Here is a 23,289-nt window from a genome sequence, read left to right as displayed (position 1 = left end):
GCTATGAAAGATAATCATGTCAATGTTCAGTTAATTCCTTAAGTGGAAAGCAGCAAGGGGAATCCCACATTGCTAAATAAACCAAACTTTGGAAAGTCTGGACATTTCCAAATACCTAGTTTGTCCTGGTAACACTTTTAATCACAAGTAGGGAGAAATCATTAATAAAAAGGCAAATAATAAACCCACAAAAAACCATTAAGCACAGGGAGAGGTAGTTACTACCCAGACGAATGGGTTCTCCATTCTAAAATTTCTTGCATTCAAATCATATCAGCCATGGAATTTTTCAGCCCAGTTTCCTGAGCAAATCATCCAATTAACCAGAACCAAGCCACAGCTGAAGTAAGTTAGCTGACAAAGTGGAACAATATTCACCCTGGGCCAGGCTTCCCAAATTTATTTTTCACTTCTGTTAATGTTGGAGTAGGAACATCTCTCAATATCGGCCCCTCAGACAGTGCTTACATGCTGCTTTGCTGAGACAGCTTGTGAACTTCTGCCACAGACAACACTGGTTGGTCAGTCATGGATAGCTAACTTACTGTTCATACTTATGCCTCAAAAAGCCTTTTGTAAGAAGATTCAGAGAAAATGAAAATAGCAAGGAAAGATATTTCTCGTCTTATTTTTTTTAAGCCACAAAACATGAAGATGTATAAAAACACAGTAATTCTTTCCTATGTCTATTTCGTTATTTAGCTGTGACAGAGATTAAATAATTAAAGTCATGGAAGAACTGTTTTTAACCAATTAAGAAACTAACTGACAGCATAGAAAAATTTTTAAATGAAAGAAGAGCATTTATACAGAATGTAATCCAATTACCATTTTCATGGTATTCAGTGATACCTTCATACCAGCAAATGGCAGTGGCTAACTTTAATACCCCACACGGCTGTGCCTAAATACTGCTTAAGTGCTAAATATTGCTCAAGCCTCTCAAAAAGTGAGTTAAGTGTGGAAAAAGAAGTAACCCACCCATGACCACCTAGTTCTGGAAACAAGTAATTTGGCAAGCACATTTGGAACTGGCAGTGTCCCCTGCACACTCTCAAGCACCCAGGAAATGACTTCAGAGTAGTAGAAGGAAGCACTGTGTTAACTCTGAACAAAGCACAGTTAAGTATTAAGTCTAGTGTGTACACCCACTGTCCATCAAAACTGGCACTAGTCTCACCAAATACAATAGCCTACCACCTAGGGTGCTCTCTAAGCGACAGACCTGGATTACATTTCCTGTAATTCCAACTCATGTGAGTTGGGCTACGCTCCTCTGATATATCTACCTTGTGACTACCATGGAACCATAGAATCATTTAGGTTGGAAAAGACCTCTAAAATCATCAAGTCCAACCATAAACCCAGCACTGCCAAATCTACCAGTACACCATGTCCCTAAGTGCCACATCTACACATCTACCACTGGAGGTGCTTTCCTATCTGTGATGGTTTCCTGGCTAAAAGGGGCAAACGAGGGGTACAGCTGGTATTCCTGACCCTTATTTTTCACAACATTTATGCATTTTGCATTGTCAAACCAATATGTAGAAATATAGACATGTTCACTGAACAGGCATCAGAATGTCTATGTGTATCCTTGTCTCACACATGCTCTTCCATCTGGGCACCCTAACTTCTGGGAAGCTCCCCAGTCAACATGTGAGTCTTCCTGAACAACCTTTTGGCAGTCCAATGAAAAAACCACATAACTCCAGCTCAGTGAGTCACTCTGCAGGGGTGAGACACCTAAAAATCTCTGGATCATGCCCTACATGCTTTGTTATGACTACAAAATCCAGATGTATACTTTTCTAGTGACTAATAACCACTCTTCATTTTTTTAACCTTGATGTGTAGTAAGGAGTATGATGATAAAAGTAAGAAACAGAGAGTAACAGAGTGATTTTTCTGGGTTTTGATTTAAACACAGACTATAGAAATACTACTCACTCTTTTTCAGAGTAGTTTTAGAGTGTTTTGGACACAAAATATTTGAACATATAGTTAGTCATTTACAAAACACAGAATATATTCTACCCAGTTCTGCATGTAATATCTAAAATACATAGTATGAGGGTACTTCAAGGGGTTAAGGGTAAGGAAATTAACAAGTCTGAGCTACAATTATAAGCAGGGAAAGGTGGCATTGCTACCTGCATTCAAATGAGTTCAACAGGCAACCTGCTTTCACAGCTGTTTGATCTTTTTGTGACCATTCTGTATTAGTCCTTCTGTGATTTTCCACAGAACCTCCTCCCCCACACTTTTGCACTCACTTGCTTCCCATAGGCAACTCCCAGAATGCCAAATGATAACTGACAAGAACAGGAGTTTTCATCTAATTGTCCATTTGGTGGCAGAATGTTAAAGTGGCACTTGCCACGTGTGCAAAAGCAAAGCCAATTGCAATTCAGATGCTTATGGGCCAGTTCCCTGCTAAGGTACACTGTTAATGAACTGGAAATAATTCTATTCAGGTCAAGGGATAAAAGGTAGTCCCCAACCTGTTCAGTGCTAATGCAGAACCACTTTTTTTTCCAATATTTTTCTTTTTCAGTTGGAAGGAGAAACCATTCTCTAGTTCTGCCAAGTCATACACATCTATTTTCTGAATTAGACAAATTTAAGATACATAGTCTTACAGTGCTGAGAAAATGATGAGTCACACCATTTTTTCCCACCATCCAGATCTTGGGAAAATGGGGAAGCTGCTTAGACTATATGCCAACTTCATTTCATATGACCTCAGGCCAATTGCTGTTATCCTCTACCCCTTGCAGCTCTTCTCAACAGAAGCATCTGGCTGCTCCAGCCAATGTACTACTGCTGTACCTGGTAAAGAGCACCCAAACTCCTGCTGAGTTTGGTTTGTGTGTTTCAGTTGAAACCAAGATGAATGTGATAAGCAAGAAGTGTAAATTGATACAGAGTTTGCCTTGCAAATCAGTGCAATCCAGGTATTTTGCAATTGCATTCAGTTAACTACAAAAAAAGTCTTTTTAATGTGCAAATTAAAATATTTCTTTTCAATCTCTATAAAGATACCATTGCAAAAATATTTGGCTATGACAAAAATATAAGCTCTGGCTCTTTAAAAATGTTAGCTGATCCATAATAAATTTTGTCCACTCTTTAATCTCACCTGACTATCAGGGATTCAGGCAGTTTCCATGCAGCCTAAATCTGTCCTGGATGACAGCCAGTTTGTTTAGTTCCCAAGTACTGGGAAGTGAAGTTACCAAGAGACAGGTAATTATACACCAATGTTGCCTCTGGAACTCATGTTAAAAGCGTCTGAATAAATATTTACTAATCATAATCCATCAGGTGGCATTCTAGTTCTGTAAAAGAGACAGGAGATTTAAAGGACAAAAGTGTTTCAGTTGGAAGGATAAAAAATTTAAAAACATATATTTTGAAAGAAATCTTCCTATTAAATCAGAATCAGAGAGTATGAGGATCTGAAGAGGTCCTGCACTTAGCAGCCTTTTTAGGATGTGTACTGGCAAGAAAGATTTTTCTTTTCCACTTCTTGTGGAAGCATACATAGCTTGTATATCCTTGTATTGCTTGTATTGCTTTCCATAGCAAACATCCAGGATTGATACTGAAATTTTTCATTTTTCTATCTACAGAGTGATAAAGGCCAATACTTTCTTGTTCTGTTAACGAAGACACTGAGATCCAAATCCGTGCACGATCAAAATAGAAATAAGCAGAACACCAGACTTCAGTTGACTCAACAAAACCTCCCACGAACTCCAAAGAGGAAGTTGTCTCTTTTTTTTTCCCTGCCGGGAACTTACTGAAAGAATTTTCTAGCATAGATCCAAAGGCATGTTTAAGTAATTTAAAGGGGAAGGCAACGTAAGATACAAGATTATCTTTGCAGGGAGGACAAGCTCCTCATACTGTATGAAGGTGGATGATCTGACTTCCTCAGGGAATGAAAAGACATTCTCTTAGATGAAATACTTAATTAAAGATTTTTTTTCTAAAGATCTCTTTCAGAGGTCCTGCTTGCTTGCCAAGTTCATGCAAAAAATAGTCCACTATATTGAATATTCTTTTGAATTATAATGAAAATATAGACAGAGCAATCTTCTTTAATCTTGGACTTTCAAGCCCCAGTAAAGGAAATGAAATAAGACTTGTTACGGAAATTCTTTACTGGATCTCTAATTCTTACCATCTGCTACAAATTATATGGTATTTGAGTTGGAGGAACTATTACTCTGACAAAATAAATTAAAATAAATAAGATCATCTAGAAAAGTGAAAACAGCAGCTATATTGATACTTGGCATACAGTAAAACCCATGTACATGATGAAAATGACCTCCCTTGTATATCATTCTTAGTATGAAGCAAAACATGTTAGGTGGACTTTCAGTCTTCCATGCACAGAAACTTTGCTAGAAAATAAATTGCATGATAAATCTGAAGACTTTTCAGCTCATGCTTGAGCCTGTGGAAAGCAAACATCAGGAAAAAAATATATTCTTATACAAAATGAAAAGGAATTTAGGTGCTTTTCTTCTTTGTTTTTTTTTTTTCAATCCTTTTATACTTTTTGTATAAGCAGAGGAAGATTTTTGAAATATAAATCTCAGAATCACCAACCTGGTTTTAAACCAAAGACATGTTCTCAGAAAGACCCTGTTCTGTTTCTGAACTCTGATTTTTTTTTTTTATAACATCCCTGATAGGCACTGTATCTTTATAGGAATATAAATCCAGAACTAATTTCTCTCACATGCTTCATATGAGACCTCATAATTAATTGCTGAACACAGACTGAAACTAGATGCCAGTGCAGTCGAGACTGTGTTTCATCTACCTCCCTTAACTTACATTTTTAGAATTACAAGCTTAGCTGTGATTAAAGAATACTGTTTGAAGCTCCTGGATATGCCAACACCAGTATAAGCTTTGACAGTGCTGATGGATGACAACTTTGCACATCAGTATTGTACTATATATTGTAAGACTATTCATTTCCTGACTTTTTATAGCTGCTGTCTACATTAGCGGTCTACAAGAACACTCAGGATAAGGTGAGGAAATAGAGGTTGCATTAATTATATGGTTTGCATCATGATAAAGATCATGGGATCCAGCACCAGCAGTTTTCCTCAATCCCTCTCTCATTGTGAAGGTCTCATGACCAACATTAGGCAAATTTGGTCCTCTGCAGTCCATCCAGAAAGGCTTTGGCATCATCTGCTACTAAAGGCAAATGATATCAGTAACCTGAATTCCAACGTACAGGGATAGGTCTAACCAGTCCTCCTTGACAGGCATTCAGAAGCTTGGTATTCCTGGAGCATAAATCTCTTCAGTAACTTTATCTGTCCCACACCACAGCAGGTATCAGTTTTCAAAGACACTGTGGGCTTCAGGTACCTGGGACAGGTAGGCTGAGGATAACATTTTGTTATACACCACTCTTTTGATAAGATAGCTTATATTTTAATAGGACTGGGTAAAACCAAACAGAAAGTGTGGAGTAAAGTGGGAGTGGAGGGAAAAATCACAAAACCATTTAGGTTGGAAAAGACCTCCAAGATCAAGTCCAACTGTAAACTGAGCATTGCCACTACTAAAACATGTCTCTAAGCATCACATCTATACATCTTTAAAATACCTCCAGAGCTGATGACTCAACCACTTCCCTGGGCAGCCTGTGCCAGTGCTTGGCCAACATTTGGTGAAGAAATTTTTCCAAATGTCCAATCTAAACTTTCCATGGCACAACTTGAGGCCATTTCCTCTTATTCTATTGTTTGTTACTTGGGAGAAGAGATCAATTCTCGCCTGGCTACAAACTCCTTTCAGGTGACTGTAGAGAGTGATAAGGTCTCTCCTGAGCTTCTTTTTCTCCAGGCTAAAGAGCTCCCCAGCTCCCTTAGCTGTTTCTGTTAAGACTTGTGCTCCAGACCCTTCACCAGCTCTGTTGCCCTTCTCTAGACATGCTCCAGCACCTCAGCGTCTTTCTTGTAGTGAGGTGTTCAGAACTGAACAGAGGATCTGAGGTGAATCTTGGGAAATTACTCCAGATCTTCACTGTTCTGATGGTTAAAACCTTGGGCTGTCCACTGTAAGTGTACTGACAGTGGTTTATATCAATGCATTCTCATGGCAATGCTGCTCCTTTGCTTGTGTATTTATACTCCCATCTTTCTGGTGTGTTGTTTTCATGTACTTAGGAAGATCAACCCTACCATTTGAGTCTTTGCTATGCCTAATTAAAACGTCCATTTGACTTTTATGGCTTCGTGACAAAAAAGCAACATAAAACCCCTGCCAAACCTCATGGAAAATAAAGAAAATTTTCTCTCTTACCTCTTCTCGATTACAAATTTTATTTAATTGCTTTCTGCTATATCTTAGCTTCACAGACTCTCCAGAAAATGTAAATAAAGGATTGCCCTAACTCTTACTAAGTATTGTTACAACCGTCACAATGGGTGCAGTATCAAACCAGGCGGTTGCTTCTGAAGCGAAGACAAGCAAACCAGCACTAAGTCACGCAACCTTTAAATGGGATCCCTGATAATTACTCAGAGCAGTTTCTCCTATTGATAAGTAACTGCTGACATAAAAAGTATTCCACATTTACTTTTCACAAAAGCTGGCTTCTTTGGATATATTCCAGACAGCAGCACCTGCATCAACTTAAAAAGGTTTGAAACAGGAAATAATAAGTTTTCACTTTGATCGCTCAAAACCTCAGCTGAGAACTTTTCAAATTATGATGTAACATGTATGTTGGTGAGGAAAGTGATTTTGTATTTTGAAGAGTGTTGTGGTTTAACCCCAGATGGCAACTAAGCACCAGCACTAACATAGCTGCTCATTCACTCTTCCTCCCCAGTGGGATGTGGGAACGAATCATAAGAGTAAAAGTGAGAAAACACATAGGTTGAGATCAAGACAGTTTAATGGGACATAAAAAGAAGAAAATAAAAAGGGTAACAATAGCAACAAAATAATTAGAATATACAAAACTAGTGATGCACAATGCAATTGCTCGCCACCTACTGACTGGCCAGCTCCCAAGCAGCAGCGGCCCTCAGCCAGATTTCCCCCTAGTTTATATGGTGAGCATGATGCCATATGGTATGTAATATCCCTTTGGCCAGTTTGGGTCACCTGTCCTGGCCATGTCCCCTCCCAGCTTCTTGTGCCCCTCCAGCTTCTCAGTGGCAGGGCATGAGAAGCTGAGAAGTCCATGACTTAGGGCAAGCTCTACTTAGCAACATCTAAAAACATCAGCATGTCATCAGCATTATTCTCATACTAAATCCAAAACACAATGCTATACCAGCTATTAGGAAGAAAATTAACTCTATCCCCGCTGAAACCAGGACAAAGAGATTTAAAAAAATAAAACAAACCTATCAGATAGTTAGCCAGGCCTGTGGTGAAAGTTTTCAACACCAACTACAACACTGATGAAAGAAGGTCATTCTGCTCTACAGCTGCATTAAGTCTTGGATCTTTTGGGAAATAAAGAAGAGATATTTTAGCTTTTCCTTCTATCATCAGTAAGGACACCTAAAATTTTGAACATAAGTAATAAAAACTGTTACTCATTCTTCAGAATTCAAAAGATACTTTTATAAACATTATTCTAAACCTAAATTATTACCTTGTGGCATGTATCAAGGATGAAAAGTATTTTGAACACATTGATCTTCTGTAGGATGAGGGAGTGCCATTACACAACTCAGCTGCAGAAATGGGGCAAGGTTATGGTCTTCCATAGTGAAGCCTGAGTTTCTGCTCCTCACTATTTTTCATTTCAGCGCAAAATTTACTATATCCCACATAATGTCTATTAATGACGTGCCATTCATGATTTAGAAACATGGTTTTACAGATTATATATTTTTATGAATTTATTATGAATACTATATTTTACAGCCATCTTGTACACTGTGCTAAGTCAATAGAAGTATGTGCCATAAGAGAATGAATGAGGAAAATTCAACAAAACAGTGCCTTGTTTGTTAGAAACAGTTTGAAATTTAAAATAAAAACCCTTTCCACATCACGTTCTGTCTGTTTTGAACAAAACATGTTGTTAGGCAATGAAGTCAGCTTCTGGCCCCATAAACGGCTCCTGCAGACATTTTAACAATTATTTATAGTCAATTTTTACAAAAACTGCAAAAGGTTTTGCTAAGATACTTTGTCAGGGGAAAAGATTGAAAGCAGCTACGGGCAAGCTGTTTAAGAGTCAGCATACTGAAAAACCAAAAATGTGAAAAATGAAACCTGCATCTCCTGGCCTTGGTGCTAAGTTTTCATCTTCCTTCACCAAGACATATAAGAAAACCCCTGAGGACTTTCAACATGTTGAACATATTTGTCACAACAAAAATCCTGTTCTTCTTTGTACAGCGTTTATTGCTACAGTAGTTACCTGACCATTAGCTAGCATAATGTATGTCAAGGTATTTCCCTGGGAAATGTATAAGTTTAAAACTTACCATTCAAAAACTTGGAGCCCATGATTCCATATTTGTCAAGAACAAATGAAGTTTCAATGAGCCTATCATAAAAACACTGCTAGGTTTCCAATCCCCCTAAAACTATTTAAAACTATACATTTCCAAGGTTTCACTAATCTTGATTTTGCACTTCTTATCAGTGTGCATGAGAAGCTGTACATACTAGTAGTGCTTCAAGAAATGTTTGTGAGAATCATGCATGCTTATCTCAGCTGTTTCCAAGTAACACAGAGTAAAACCAAATCAGATTTAGAATACTTTCTAACTGGGAAAAAAGCCCCACAAAACGCCACAACTTTTTCCAGATCCTGATTTCAACTCAGTTCTCTCATAACTCTCCAACAACATTTTATTTCCTACGTAATTTGAATTGCGTGTCTTCTTATACATACTCAAAACCAAAGTGAACCATTTAGCTTTAAGGTAATGATCTGTAAAAGGATACGTTACATTGACACCGTTATTAGAACATAAGTACATTAAGAATAGATCTATATTTTTTGTGAAAGGAGTATTTATCCAAAGTGATAGACCAATGAATGAGATTATTGTCGAATGTATTGAAGCTTGTGAGACTGCAGACAAATCAGGTAAGAGGCACATCAAATTAGAAACTAATCTTCAAAACATTTAAGTACACTTGCAGGACAACGTAAGCACTGAGCAGCCAATAAGCCATTTACCTCAGCAAGCTGGAATTACAAACACATTATGCCTTGTCTTAAAGCAATTACATTAGTATGTTAATAAAAAAAATCAACTATACATTTTTCAGGTTTTTGATCTAAACTGAAAATATTTTTATATGTCAAAAATACTTTAGTTGTTATTATTACTCTAACTGCAAATTTTTACCATAGAAAATGAGCATGAATTCCTTTTTTCAAGATGTACTAAAATGCATCACGCCATTATTAATTTTAAAAATTCTTTCTGAAATTATTTTACTGAGACATATGTTTGGTGGTTTTTTTAAGAAAGCAAATTGTCAGAATGGCCATTTTAGGAATTTCAACCCACGTGTAAGGTTTTTCCAGGAAAATGTAAGTTTAAGATGGCAAAAATGGGATGGGACTGATCAAAATGCTTCCTTAATGCAAAAAAATCCAGCAACTGTATTACTGAATCAGAACTCAAGCATATTTTTAATTCCTACGCACCCCTACAAGGGGACAAACACTTTTAAGTGCTTTGTCCTGCTAATACTGAAGTGCTGTACAAGAGTATCTTTCAGGGATGATGCATGGAAACTCCACTGGTTTTCAATGGCTAGAGCTATGTAACAACTTCAAATAAAATTTTGAGTTCTCACAATTGATAGTCACATGCTAAAGGAACGATCTTTCAGTATAAACATCTCAGCTGTCATTACTTTCACATGTAACTGAAGTTCAGCTACAATATATCTTAAAGTGTTTTCCTTTCCTCTAAGCTAAAGGCTGAATTGTTACAGATGGTAATTTTGGCAGATGGTTGTATATGAAACTGAGTTTATAATTAGGCCAAATCTGACTTGTACAATTAAGGCAATGAAGATTTGGAAAATAAGAAGTGTACATGATTGATCTGGTGCCCAGTGAAGACTGAAGAAACCTGATCATTCACATTTACAGAATATATTGCCTATATGAAAATTTCTTCTGAATTGCATGATTAGAAGATAAGAAACCTTTCATGCATATAGTGTAAACTAAAGTAACCATGGCATTTTACCTACTTAAGTGTATAATCCCTTTTTCTTCAGTTGAGGCTAATGAGATGGTCTGAAGCCATCTAACAGCTCCCTGCTGCTGAGAGAGGGCTCTCAGCATCTCCTTCTCTGCAGCCTCCCTCCCTCTGACATTCACCTGACCCCTAAGCAAGCCAGTAAATTCAAAGATAGTGACTAGCCAATTCAGCTCCGAGACAAAAAGTAATCCCTGAGGAACGAGCAGAGGAGGAGGTGAGATGTGCAAGGATGGGAAGACTAGGACTACCCCTTTCTGGATGTGACCTCTTGGGCTCACTCTAATGTATATCAAGCTGCATTTCAAGCAATATTCTATCTAGTGTCAAAAACCTTTCCAGACTCGTAATTTTGTGTTAAGGTAGCATTGCCTGTTTTAGCCTCTTCTGTTAAATATTTGTTTGTTCTTGTACCAAGAAAGGATCAGTAATGTCCAGCAACTATTCTCTCTTTCTACTTCCTGCATATCATTCAGTAGTTTCTTGCAATCAACTTTCAGTCCCTCTTTATAAGCAAATTGTTCCCTTATAATGCTTTTGCTTAGTTTAGGATCCCTATTTATGCTATGCTCTTTTTTTCAATGAGAAAACCAGAACTTTATTCAGGATGGCTGATGAACACTATCATAAATGCACTCCCCTTTCAAATTTCTTTCTGCTCCTACTGCATCCCAATATGCTGGCTGATTTGTTCTACTATGAGCACAATATAGCACATTCATTTTTTCCTGACCAAGCATTGCTACAGGAACATAAATAAGAGTTTGTGAGAAGCTTCGAGAAGCAATTGAAACTGACTTTATTAATGCAGCTACAATTAGTTCAAAACATTTCTTCCAAAATGCATCCCCCTTGCTCTTCAACACAAACTCCACTTGCCATCATGCCATCTGTTCTCCCATCTCCTCTAAACCTTTACAAAGTTCCTCAGAATCTCTTTTAGTTTCAATTAACCTGAGTAATTTATGTAGCTTGCACATGTTGTCATCAATCTGTGAACCCTATTACCAGATTGAACTATATGAGGTTACTGACAATTAGAGAACATTACCTTTTAGGTTTTTTCCATGTTACAAATTAATGACTTGTTCCCACATTTTGCTTTCTGTCACAAGTATTTTTTTTTCCCCAAACTGTTATGATAAGGGAGATACACTATGAGGCCACTTAGGTTTTTTCTTAGATCATTATTTTTTAAGAATCTAAATAAGTAAATTCCATTCTTTCTCCTTATTCATCCATTTTGAAACACAAATATTTTTAGTGCATTGAACGCATTTCTTTTACAGGAACTGGGCTTTTCTATTCCTTTCATTGAACTCTATTAATACAGAGTTCCCATCTGCCTTCTACCAAGCAAATTAAATACAGCAAGATGTGCTAGCAATGCAACAATAGAGGCAAGCTGGTAAGAAGAATTCTTTTCAACTCTGGACATATTAATTAATTCAAAGGACAAGAATTAAGAGTTAATGTGTTAAGAGTTACTATATATTTAATAAAATGAAAAAACCACCATGTTGACCTATTTCTATGAAGGTATAATCACCTTGTCTTTACTGTAAAATTAACCCAACTTGCAATTTATATCCTGCCCCGAACTTTACATCTGTTCACACGAACTGTATTTTTAATATCCTGGTGGTCTGTGGGTGGCTTTAGAGGGTTTTCTGGTGGGTTTTGTTTGGTTGGTTTTGGTTTTGACTGGGATTTGTACAGACTAACAACTACAAACTCCCTCCAAGTGTTTCTGGTATTCCAGTGTTTCCCCACAATTCTCCTATGTGTCCAGGAAGAACAAGCACATTACTATGATATATACCAACATGCAAGTGCTCTCAGCTTATAGCAAAGAGACATAGGCTATATCCCAGCTAACTTCATCATCACAGAACTGTGACCACAGAATTAATATGAGTGTCATTCACATGCTGTCTCAATGTTTTTATTTGAGTTATGCTAACTAGAGAGAGCTGTAAATATCTAATCTTAAACCTGAAGATCCACTTGCGGTTTTCCTTAGAAAAAACACAGAAATTGTGGGGTAAACATTCCAAAAATAACTTAAGTCACTCACTTTACAGTTTGGTATGACTAGGGAAATGCACATATAACTGGACAAAACAAATGCACATATAATGGACCAAAAAAAAAAAATCTGAGGAAATAAAGCTCCCTATGTCTGTAAAATTTTGAAGAAATATAAATGCCTATTAGATACGGATGCCTATAAAACATACTCTTACACCAGTAACACAGTATTATGAATTTAGTTAAATAACTAGTACAAAATATTAGGTATCCTCACATCTTCTGCAACGATACCACAGAACACAACACTGAAAAAACAGCTATTTTACCTTACTTTTACTGATAATTTTCACAGGGGTTACTCATTAAAAAATGTGATTTTAAATTGCATGTAGTGTGATACAGAGCTTTACATTTGGTCAAAAGTATTCATGTGAATTAGAAAGAACAGCAGCTGTCAGTAGTGAAATTATTCTGGTACATGTTCAACAGCATCCTTGTTACAGATGTGCTGATAGAAAAACTCATACAAATATTAACATAATATAATATGATTTATTGGATTATTTTTACATCTAGTTCTCAAGTGTTTCCTAGGATCATTCTTATTAAAGAAGACACATTAATTTGCCTGGCGTATTATGAAATTTCTTTGGCTTCCAGAATTAATCTCACAGAAAATATAACCCACTGTTGAGAAGATTAGTGTAAATCTCCACAGAGCATATAATTTTCAATGTCTACACTCTAAAATTCCAGTTATGCATTTTCATAATGGATACAATTTTTGAGCAAGTTTACTTGAGTGACACTTGTCAATTTTTACAGGAAAAAAATCTTCCCAGTTTTATAGGAATTGTGCCATTTACTTTGAAATAAGTAATGCAATATGTATGTTAAGAAGATGACTCTGTCCTAGTGAATAAAGCCAAAAAGACCATAATTGTTTGACAAATAGCACTTTGAACAGGTACTAATTCAACAGTAACTGAAATAATGTTCTTGGATGCAATGGAGTTGTTTCAATAGAAATAAACCAGATTTTAGTAGGCTAAAAGCAGATTAACTTCACATATGTCTCAGGCCATTTGTAAATGTCAACAACATTCTGTTACACTGGGAAATGACCAAGAGTACTGTAGAGAACCTGACCATTACTGGCAAATGTTTATCTGATCCTAAAACCTGCATGTGAGAAGAGATTTATTTTTTTAATGTGCTGAGAAGAAAGAGAAGATAGAAATTCACTTCAGTTATTTAAAGAATTTATTAGGCCAGAACTTTTTAAAGGTAAAATGAAAGCACCAAATCAGGTATTTCTGACTTGGTTAGGTAAAAAAGCTGAGAGGTATGGGGGAAAGCAATAACAATTACTTCTAAAAGGATTTCTTAGGTCTCAATAAGTACCTGACCATTAAAATTTAAAAAAAAAAAAATTAAAAAAAAAAAGCAAGCATTTTCTTAATATATGACGAAATTACTGACTTTACAGAGAAAAAAGGTATTGTCACTTCTAGAAATGGCAGACCAGTATTTCAGAGGGCTCTTCCTAACTGTAATAATAGCTTGCAAGTGTCATAATACAAAAAACCCAATATATTCCAGGGAACAATGTATTCATTCTAATCCTGTCCAAAGAGACACTTTGTTTCTACAGATGATACAAAATACAGCAACAACAGGTTATTCAGAAGACTAATATTTGAAGCGAGCCCCAAAAGGTAACAGGAAGTAAAAATGCCATAAAAAATGTAGAGAACATTCACTGGAGATGTAGCTTAAGCTGTAGGGGAGCAAACAAGACGCTGACAGACACACCTTTAGAATTGTAGATTCCAGAAGTGCTGAAGTTCTATTGTCATAGGTGAGAACACTGACTTAAACACAGCAGAAGCCAGGAAAGGTGCACAAAGAAATGCAGGCAGTTTTCTGTCTTAAGGGGAAGAGGAGAGAAACTTGCAGGATAACCAGTCATTTTCAGATGTGGCCTTGAAATATGATGATGGGGGGGAAAAAAGCCAAAAGAAAATGGATGGAGTATTATGAACACCATCTGACTTGAGATTAGAGTCAATTTTTTAAAATAGCAAGATTTTAACTGATTTTAGTGGCCTGAAACACTGCCTAGCGTTACACTATTAATGGAACAAACACTAAAGAAATATATCTAAACAGTTTGGAACAGACTACAATTATGGGCAGAATTTTTAGAGAGTGCATGGCAAATCTAGGGCACATTCTTTGCCAGGGATTATAATACAGCAGATCAAAGTACCTTCAGTGACAGTATTTAAATTTACAGTTTATAAGAGGTTTGCATTTCCTAGCAAATAAAGCAACGCCTATCAGAATCATTTAAACTGGTGTCAAACACAGCACTGGTAGTTTTTGCTGTTAGAATAGAAATGGAATCCACAATTGCTGAACCACAGCAACTTGAAAAAGACACCCGTTATGAATACTGGAGATATATTTTTCCCTCCTTTTTAAAATAGCCACCAAAAATCTCTGTTTATTCAGGAACATGTTTTTTAATCCAAACGAAAGAGGGTGCCAAGCAGTGTTATACAAGCTTCCTAAATTCATTTGGCTGACTAATGTTCCTATTCCTGCATGCTTCAAAGTAGTAAAAGAAAAACAAATCTCAGGAAGAACTGACATTCAGATCTGTATCAGTTTAAAGACATGATGCATAATGTTGTCTGCTTGTTATTTAATGCAAAAGACAAATTTTGCTGAGTTCACTTAATAATGAGCAAATGGAGGGTGGAAATTAGAGGGTTGGAACTTAGGACTTTTTTACAATAGACTATTAGCATGTTTAAATTTCAACCTCCCTAAATTTCTAAGCACTTCTTTTCATTTAGTGAATTATTTTGCATATATACAGCATATTATTAATTTAAATGTATCATGCCTGACTCCTTAGTGTCTTACTTCAGATAGACCACAAAAGCCAGCACCTTGATATCATACTCCCATTTTATACAATTACAAAATCTCCATAAAGACACAGGAATTTTTTTGGACCGACATGAAATGGAGGAAGAAACTTTCCTACACGCTTTTAACCCTCCACATTTACAGGCACTTTACAACATTAAATATTATATATTATTTTATATTAATATTATATATTAATAAAATATTTAAAGTTTAAATATTAACTTTTTTAAATTACACCACATTTTCAGTATGTGCTGTATACACATCATCAAGTTCATTCTTTTGTCCTGGAACAACTCTTATAAAAAGAGTTGCTGTATGCTTTGCAAAGAGTTAATTTTCCGTTTTAAACAGAGATAGATTGCCAGAACATGCACAACTTAGTTTTACAGTCTGACTTATACTGCCAGAACAACTTTTTTCCAAAAGTAATTAAAGTTCATGTGCTACTAAACAGACCAAAGAATCCATCCAGCAATGATGTATCATGCTGCAAATGTAAAAGGAAGACATACCTTGGTTTGTTGCTACCAAGCAAGCATAAGCTAATGAGGAAAGTTACAAAACAGTCTGATTCATTTAGGAGGAAAGACACTGGAAGGTTATCAGTAAAAGTCATCCTGACTACAGTGAGTAGAGAGATTCCAGCCATAGCAAATGCAGAATCTAGGTCCACAATAAATACACCACATACACTTAACATATCTCTAAAATTGTATTTTAGGGTGCTTCCTAAAACTTCTCAAAGTGTATCTAAACAAGAGATGACACAGCTAATTGGACTAAGTCTATCCTTGGCCTTAACTGTCAAGTGAACTGATGTTCCTGGAGCTGATGGTAACAGAACAAATGAAAGGCAGAAGGCCTGCTAAGTAAGACACTGGATAAGGATTTCTTGTCACTAAGACAGTTAAGGTGATTGAAGCCAGGTTCAGTCACATGGGACTGGCCAAGCTACAAGAACAGATACAACAGACTGATATTTTCAGACTCTGACTTGAAAATGCTTAAATCTTTCTGAATGAAGGTTCAGAGGGTGGCATGATTCACAATCTGTGAATTTGGACTTGTGGTCTGAAATACAGTCTCCCCTACATTCTTAGCTCATGTGTAAGCCACCCTCAAGATTGAACAAATAAACCTTCAAAAGAACAGCTTCAACAAGATAAACAAGATATTCAGAACCTTCCCAGAGACATAAGATGCTACCCAAGAAAATAAGTGAACGTGTGTCTCTCTCACTCCAGTGAGTATGCTCACGTAAATTTTTCTAGATTAGCTTTTCAGTCTGGATTGAATCGAGGTTGTTCACAAAGCCAGAGAAAACCTCTGTACACCATACATGTATCCTTTTGTGACAGCCCAGACTAAACCTGCAGACTTTGCAGAGCATCAGTCTAAGCTGAAGTGTGTAGCCCATCGCCTGGCCCAACTCCAAGGCTGCCAGGACACAATACCCCTCTCTGACTTCCCAGCTCTGCTGCCTAAAACCAGTGAGAAGCCAGTAAAGGTAGAAGAGGACTGAGATACCCAGCTGGGCTCCAAGAAATGCTTCACTGGAACGTTAGCAAATACATGTGAATGATTGTTATACAGGTGCCAAATCACAGGTAGGAGAAAGGGTGGCTCTTGTGTCTTGGGCTAAATATGATCTTGAGGGTCCTGAACTTGATCTCCATTAAGTAGGTTTTGCAGCAAAAGTGAAGAAAAGTAACCAAGTACTGCTGTCCCTGAATGCTTTAAGTGTTCTTTAGCAGCAGTGAAAGTTTAGGGCTGGGAGGTAAGTGAAAGGTGACCTTTCAGAAGAACTGCTTGAGAGATCCTTCCAGGAGCATTGACCACTGTGAATCAGCAGTCAGCTCTTGGCCCTGCAACAGAGGAGCCTGCACTTGGTCCCCCAAGCCTGCACCACATGGTCTCACCTTTACTGTTGCTTCAAGAGGTGCTGAAATAGCTGGAAGCTAAGGATTTACCTCCCCATGTTGCAACAGTGTGCTCCAAAGTATGGCTGCAAAGCAGTGAGAACAACAAGGGACGTCTTCAGGTAATACCTGCAATGATATCTGAGACCTGATGCTATTTTCACCTTGCACCCAAAATTAGGTCTGCTCCACACAGCAACAATAATGGCAAAAATACATATAGAGCAGAAAATTCCTAATGAGATTTAAAAGCATTACTGCATCCATCTACCTTGTATAATTTAAACATGGTTTAAACAGAAACAGCAACCAATCATTCACCCAGTGGTTATTAGATAACTGTAGGAAATTAGATGACAATTTATTTCCTATACTAATATGATCCAAAGTGTTCATTAATCTGAGCTCCTAAACAGCCTTTTATTCAGACATACAGTAGAATTAATGTCTTCATTAGCATACTATCAATGACCTCTGATATTATACATGCTACTAGCTTTAATAAAATAAAATACTTAACACCGTTTTTGTTTTCTCATATTTTCACTCACATACTAATAGATGTCTGATACTATTTACATTTGTTACTAGGTAAACCATCCAGCAAAGAAATCTGTATTTCATGGGCTCCCTGCAGCCAGTTATTTCAGCACGGGTAATATTTACGAAAAGTCAGTTTTGCAGGTTTACATATGACTGGGTAGGCAGTGCAAACACGAGCCAAGCAACAAAATTAAAGAGAAGCGCTACTCCTTGCCACTCACCTTACATTTGTCCATCTCCTTTTCCCACAAACACATGGAGAAAAACACAATCAACAAAAAACAAGCGGTTTTACAGTGTGTTTAAAAGGCTGACTGATCTCAGGTTTGGCACACCAAAGACCAGGGCGAGAACAAGCACTTTCATTTTCATGTCAGCTCCCACAACACTCAAATGGAATTGCGTAGGGAGATTTTTCCTTCCTTACTTCTAATAAATGGGTGTTGTGTTTACATACTGCATACTGAGCATTGCCCATCTGAAGCCAAGGGCTGCATCTTGCCAACTCTTAACTTTCATACAATATGGCGATTACATGAGCCAGCATACCATTAAATCACATAACAAAACTTGGAGAATGGCACTGTCAGCTTGGAGAACCGTACCTGAAGGACTGACATCCACTGCATAAAGGGAAAAACTAGATTTCAGTGCAATGGCAGAACTGGGTCAGGAGAAGACTGGGTTACTGGCCTCACTTTAAACTACAAAGCCAAGTGCCAAATAGTTCAGAGATAAAAACTTGCAGGCACATAATAAAAGCAGGTGAAGAAAAGAAATAAATTAAAAGATCACTAAACATGCCTTACAAAATGCTCCCCCACCCTTGAATCTTTCAGGTCATCCGCTGTTTATTCTCCATACAACTCTTTACTCCAGGATGTTCTTTCCAGCTGCAGTACTTGCAAACTGGCTTCCCTTGAGCGGAGTCAAAACCAGGGGAACAGAGACCATTGCTGAACGTGAATAGCACAGCATCTTTCTGGCTCCAGCAAATTCTCTTTTTCTATTTAATGAGCAGCAGATCTATACCTGCCATGAGCTCTAAATGTCTTCTAATACCTAATGTTCATGTTTTGCAGAATGAGCAAGAAAGATTGATGATCAGAAGTCACTATTTCCTAAAAGGAAGCTCACACCAAGGTATCAGGTATCTGATTTGCATTTTTGATTTAGCCTGCTGATATGAGACTGGAACTGCCAATTTGAGTACTAATTCTTATTCCAGGTACCAGCCCACAATAATTTCTACAGAGGCTTCCACTTCAGTGACACAAACATACAGATAGGACAACCTGAGATGGCAATTTAACTGCCAACAATAATGCACACATTCAGAGGTAGAAAGCTGCGCTGAGATCTAATACTCAGATTTTACTCTCTACTAGAGATTTTAATAGCTAATACTGAGATTTTAACACTGAGGTTTCTAAGAGGATGTGCATCTAACTCACTGCAGGAGATCAAGTGCCTGAACCATCTATCTGTGATACCTTATCAGCCTTCAGAGCTACCCTACAGATGCAAAATATTTCTTAGTAACTTAATCCTATTTAGATTGTCTTCAAATCACACAAAGAACAAGCAAATCAGAAAACTGCTACATGTTTTTGCAAGACCATATCACACTCACATCACTGACCCTGTTATAGTCAAATTGTAAAAGGCTGTCCAGGCATCAGAGACATTTTATTTGTTGTAATATTAGCATGCAGAAGGACATAAACTCACTTCTGATAATAGTTTTAATTACTAAGCATATAAACCTACAAATCCTCTCATCCAAGTTATGCTTCGATAAGAATTCGTGGAAATAGCCCCATCGAAGAAGGATTTGTATGACTGAACCCTAAATGCTTAATCACTTTTTTAAAGAAATCATGACTTTAAAAAAAAAAAAATCCAGGTGTTGGTATGTTTAAAACAGGGGGTTTATATATCCATCAAACCACAGAGTTTCATAAACATCACTTCTAGGAGTGACACTGTTGGGGAATGTGCTTCTGCAGTTCCTGTGGTTTCTCAGGTTAAGACTGATTTAAATAAACAGACCAACTTGCTCACGTTGTGTCCAGTGCTCAGCACGACTCTTCTTTCAGCACTTTCGTTGTACTGATCTATGACTCAGCTACTCCTTCAGCTGTACTAGTTATATATTATCACTGTGCAATATTACCTCAAAGATCCAAGTCCCTGATTTATTTTAAGCAGTATCCAGGCATTACCAAGTGTTTGCAAAGTTCAGTGAGTTTGCAGGTCTTGCTTTCTGTACTATGTCTATTGCAGAATATTTTATTATAAGAAACATTAATGTCTTTCCTGGGTTTCCAATCTTGTTCTTTTCACTATGACAGTTACCAGTCTAGACAATGACAGAAGTACCCACAGGAGAGCATATAGATTAAGATTTACTTTAATGTGTCGAGTGCCCCCATATGCATAAGTCCTCCTTCTTGCACCCACTTCCCTTGATCTCGCTCTTTGCACAGCGTCTTCATGGTTTTAACGGCAATTCTTCTTGAAATATCTCCTGCTCTGATCCCTTTGGAATGATTAATGGTTTGGTATCACATTTGTTTGCTACTCCTTAAAATATAGGAAACAACCCTTTGGAGAACTAGGAGTCTGTCACTGCCTCCAAAAAGCAAGAAGCGTAACTGCTTGAAGGCTGACAGATGCTTCACCACCATGACAAGAAGCTGTTCCACAGGCTACAGCTTGTGAGCCCCTGAGTCAAGCCATATGGTCCTGAATGCCAAGACTGCCTGTCTTTCCCAGTTTATTGGGAGAGAGGGATTGTTCCTGCTTTGCTCTGAATTTGCAAGAGTACTCTTGATTTTTACAAGTTTACAGTTTGATGTAATAAAATGCTTGACTGCTTCCACTCATAAATCCTCATTCATTTGCTGAACATTTTTCCTTCACAAAAGAAACAGCCCTTCTTGTATGCTTCCATGGGTTAGGATAACATCTTGCGACTTTTTTGCTACCCATTCCAATATTAAATGAATGCATACAACCGAGCACACATAAACATGGCTCTCAGACTTTAAGAGACCATCAATAATCTATTCAGCACATATAAATAATTGTGTATACAGAGTCTGAAACAACATCTTTGAGGTATAAGGCATCTATAGTAATCTAATGGGAATAACAGCAACGGATAAACATTGCTAGAATTCAGAGCTGATAATTTAAGATAAAACCCTGGTGTACTTCAGTATCACAAAAAATAAGCCTTCAAGTTTTAAGTTCTTAAACATGGGTATATTCTCCAGTGCTTTGGCCGGGTGAAATTTAAATATTTCAGGAAGTATTTCTAATTCCTGTCATCTCTCAAAAAATGATTTAACTACTCACAATACTTCAGTAAGGTCTTTTAAAAAAAAATCTTAAAGTATGTTTTATGTCTTTTCCATTGACTATATCCTGAAGTGTCTTCAGGCTACTGGTGTGTAGGTGACCCAGCAATGGCCAAGAAACAGACGACGGCAAAAAGTGTCTTGCTTCTAACCCAGAAATGAAGGGGGAGGCAAAAGTCCCCAGCGCAGAGGCAGCGGTGTGCGTCTATGCATTTTTCTCTCCCAGAGCAGTCGTGGCTCTCGCTGAGGTCTGCCAGGATAGAGGGTATCGGCACCTTGCAAAGTCCAGCCTCAAACTTTCTCCCTTTAAAGTTTCCTCGAGCTGCTTCTTGTTACAATTTTCTACTCATGTCTGTCCCTTTGCTTCCTTCTAATCAACGCACAGCATAGCGACTGCAATCCCTACAGAACCTGCAGAAATAATGACGGGGTCCCCGCAGCGGCACTGAGCGGCACTTCCCGACGGGATGCGGGAGAACGAAGGGCGGAATGCCGGGGTTCCCACAGCACCCGCCCGGCGCCGCACGCTGGAGCGCCGTGCGGGGAGACACCGGGAACCGCAGCCACGGCACTGCTTTCCCCGATCATTTCATGTTCTCACACTAGTCAGGGTAACACAGACAACTGATTTATTATGGCAATTTTCCCCAGTGCCTTCAGAGATCCCCCAAGGCTCGGCCGCCGGTCCGGCCGCTTGCTGCAACTTTTCCACGGGCAAGACCGGGCAGTAATCTTTTTTGTCCCACTCACCTCGCTCTCCCAAACCGCTCCCCGGCGGCATCGGCTCCCATCCCATCGCGTACCCCTCACCCCTCGGACAGCCCGGGAGAGCCGCCGCCCCTGCGGACGCGCACTCCCCGCCCGGCGGCTGCCCCAGCCCGTGCCCCCTCCGCGCCGGCGGCCCCGGCCCCGGCCCCGCTCCGCCGGGCAGCCCCGCCCGCGGGCAGGTGGGTGCCCCCCGCCGCCGCCCGGCCGCACTCACTTGTGCCTTCTTCATAAGGAACGGCAGCGCTGCAGTCCAGCCCAGCCGGCCGTGTGCAAACTCCCTTCAGCGGAACTGTAGCTCCAGCATAATGCAGCAGCCGATAGTCCACGCATTGGGGTTGCCCACGGCGAGCCCCGCGCTGCCTCCGCCTGTCCCGCCGCAGCTCCGCGCGCCCCGCTGCGCCGTCTCCCCACGGCCTGAGCGTCCGCGCTCACTGAAGCCACTGCCAGCCCCCGGCCAGGTCTTTTATATCTCCGATCTGCCTCCAACAGCGGCGGCGGCGGCAGCCCAGGCAGGACACGCCTTTCCCCTCCCTCCCGCCCTCCTGGAGGACCGGGAGCCCAGGCAGACCCTGCGGGGCGGGGGAAACCCGAGTTAACTTGGGGGAAGTTGGAGGCAGGAACAAGCCGAGCCTGCCCCTCGCCAGCGCCGGAGGGGAGCGGGGCCGCGGGCGGGCCGCCGCGGGGAGCGGCGGGCGGGGATGCGGGCAAGGGTGTGGGCATGCGGGGCGGGGCGCCGTGGCTACCGGCCCCGCGGGGTGGGTGCAGGGGGCTCCTCCCGCCCGGGGCTGCGGCGGCTGCCCGGTGCTCGCAGCCGACCGCGGGGAGCGGGGCGGGGGTCTCCGGCCTTGCCCGCGTGGGCGCTGGCAGCGTGCAGGGAAGCGGCGCGCCGCCGCGGCATTCGGGGTCAGCCAGGCTGCGGGTGCCGAGCCAAGCCCTTGGGTTGGGTCCCCCCACCCAGGCTAGTGAAAAGGGGGTGCCCCCCGGCTGAACCCGCCGCCGGGCGCCGCCTCGGCCCGCGGCGGGGAGGGCAGCGGCCTCGGAGGCTGGCGGGGCTCCCAGCCGGTGCCCGGTGTTCCCAGCGCAGCAGCCGCTGCAGCGGCGCGCACAGCCGAGGTGGCAGCTCCGGGTTTGCCATTGCCATTCCGGTGCTGCTTTCCCATACTCGGTTAGTGCAAGTTAAGTACTGGGATAAGCATTTCAGCTGGAGCTTAGAAACTCCTATTACCTGCTCCAGACACCGAAAAATTGTTGAGCAGTGCCTCCTAACGCTTCTGCAAAGGTGATCCTGCGGGTCTTTCCACATGCTATTACAATTTACATCCCGTGTAAATAATGCATTAGTGTTGGGTGTGGAAAAGCGGCTTGACTGTTACTGCTTGGAGTCTTCTGGCCAATCCATCACAGCAGTAGCCACAGAATTTGAGTCCTCTTTAGAGAAGGCAGTTCCCAAGGTTAACATGGATTAAA

At 39.8% G+C, this 23,289-nt stretch overlaps 1 protein-coding gene across 1 annotated transcript in view; it reads right to left on the bottom strand.

Annotated features, from left to right (window-relative positions):
* KITLG (KIT ligand) overlaps window positions 1-22,203 on the bottom strand; it is a 56,496-nt gene extending 34,293 nt beyond the window's left edge. The window contains exon 1 of the mRNA XM_082280617.1: window positions 22,037-22,203. Within this exon, the coding sequence (XP_082136743.1) occupies window positions 22,037-22,051 (15 nt within the window). The 5' untranslated portion in view covers window positions 22,052-22,203. The remainder of the gene's footprint in view (window positions 1-22,036) is intronic.
* Between the last annotated feature and the right edge of the window lie 1,086 nt (window positions 22,204-23,289).

The sequence above is a fragment of the Coloeus monedula genome, assembly GCF_965178545.1.
Source record: "Coloeus monedula genome assembly, chromosome: 4".
NCBI lineage: Eukaryota > Metazoa > Chordata > Aves > Passeriformes > Corvidae > Coloeus > Coloeus monedula.
The sequence above is the reverse complement of the archived record's forward strand: the minus strand, read 5'-3'. Positions and strand labels throughout refer to the sequence as shown.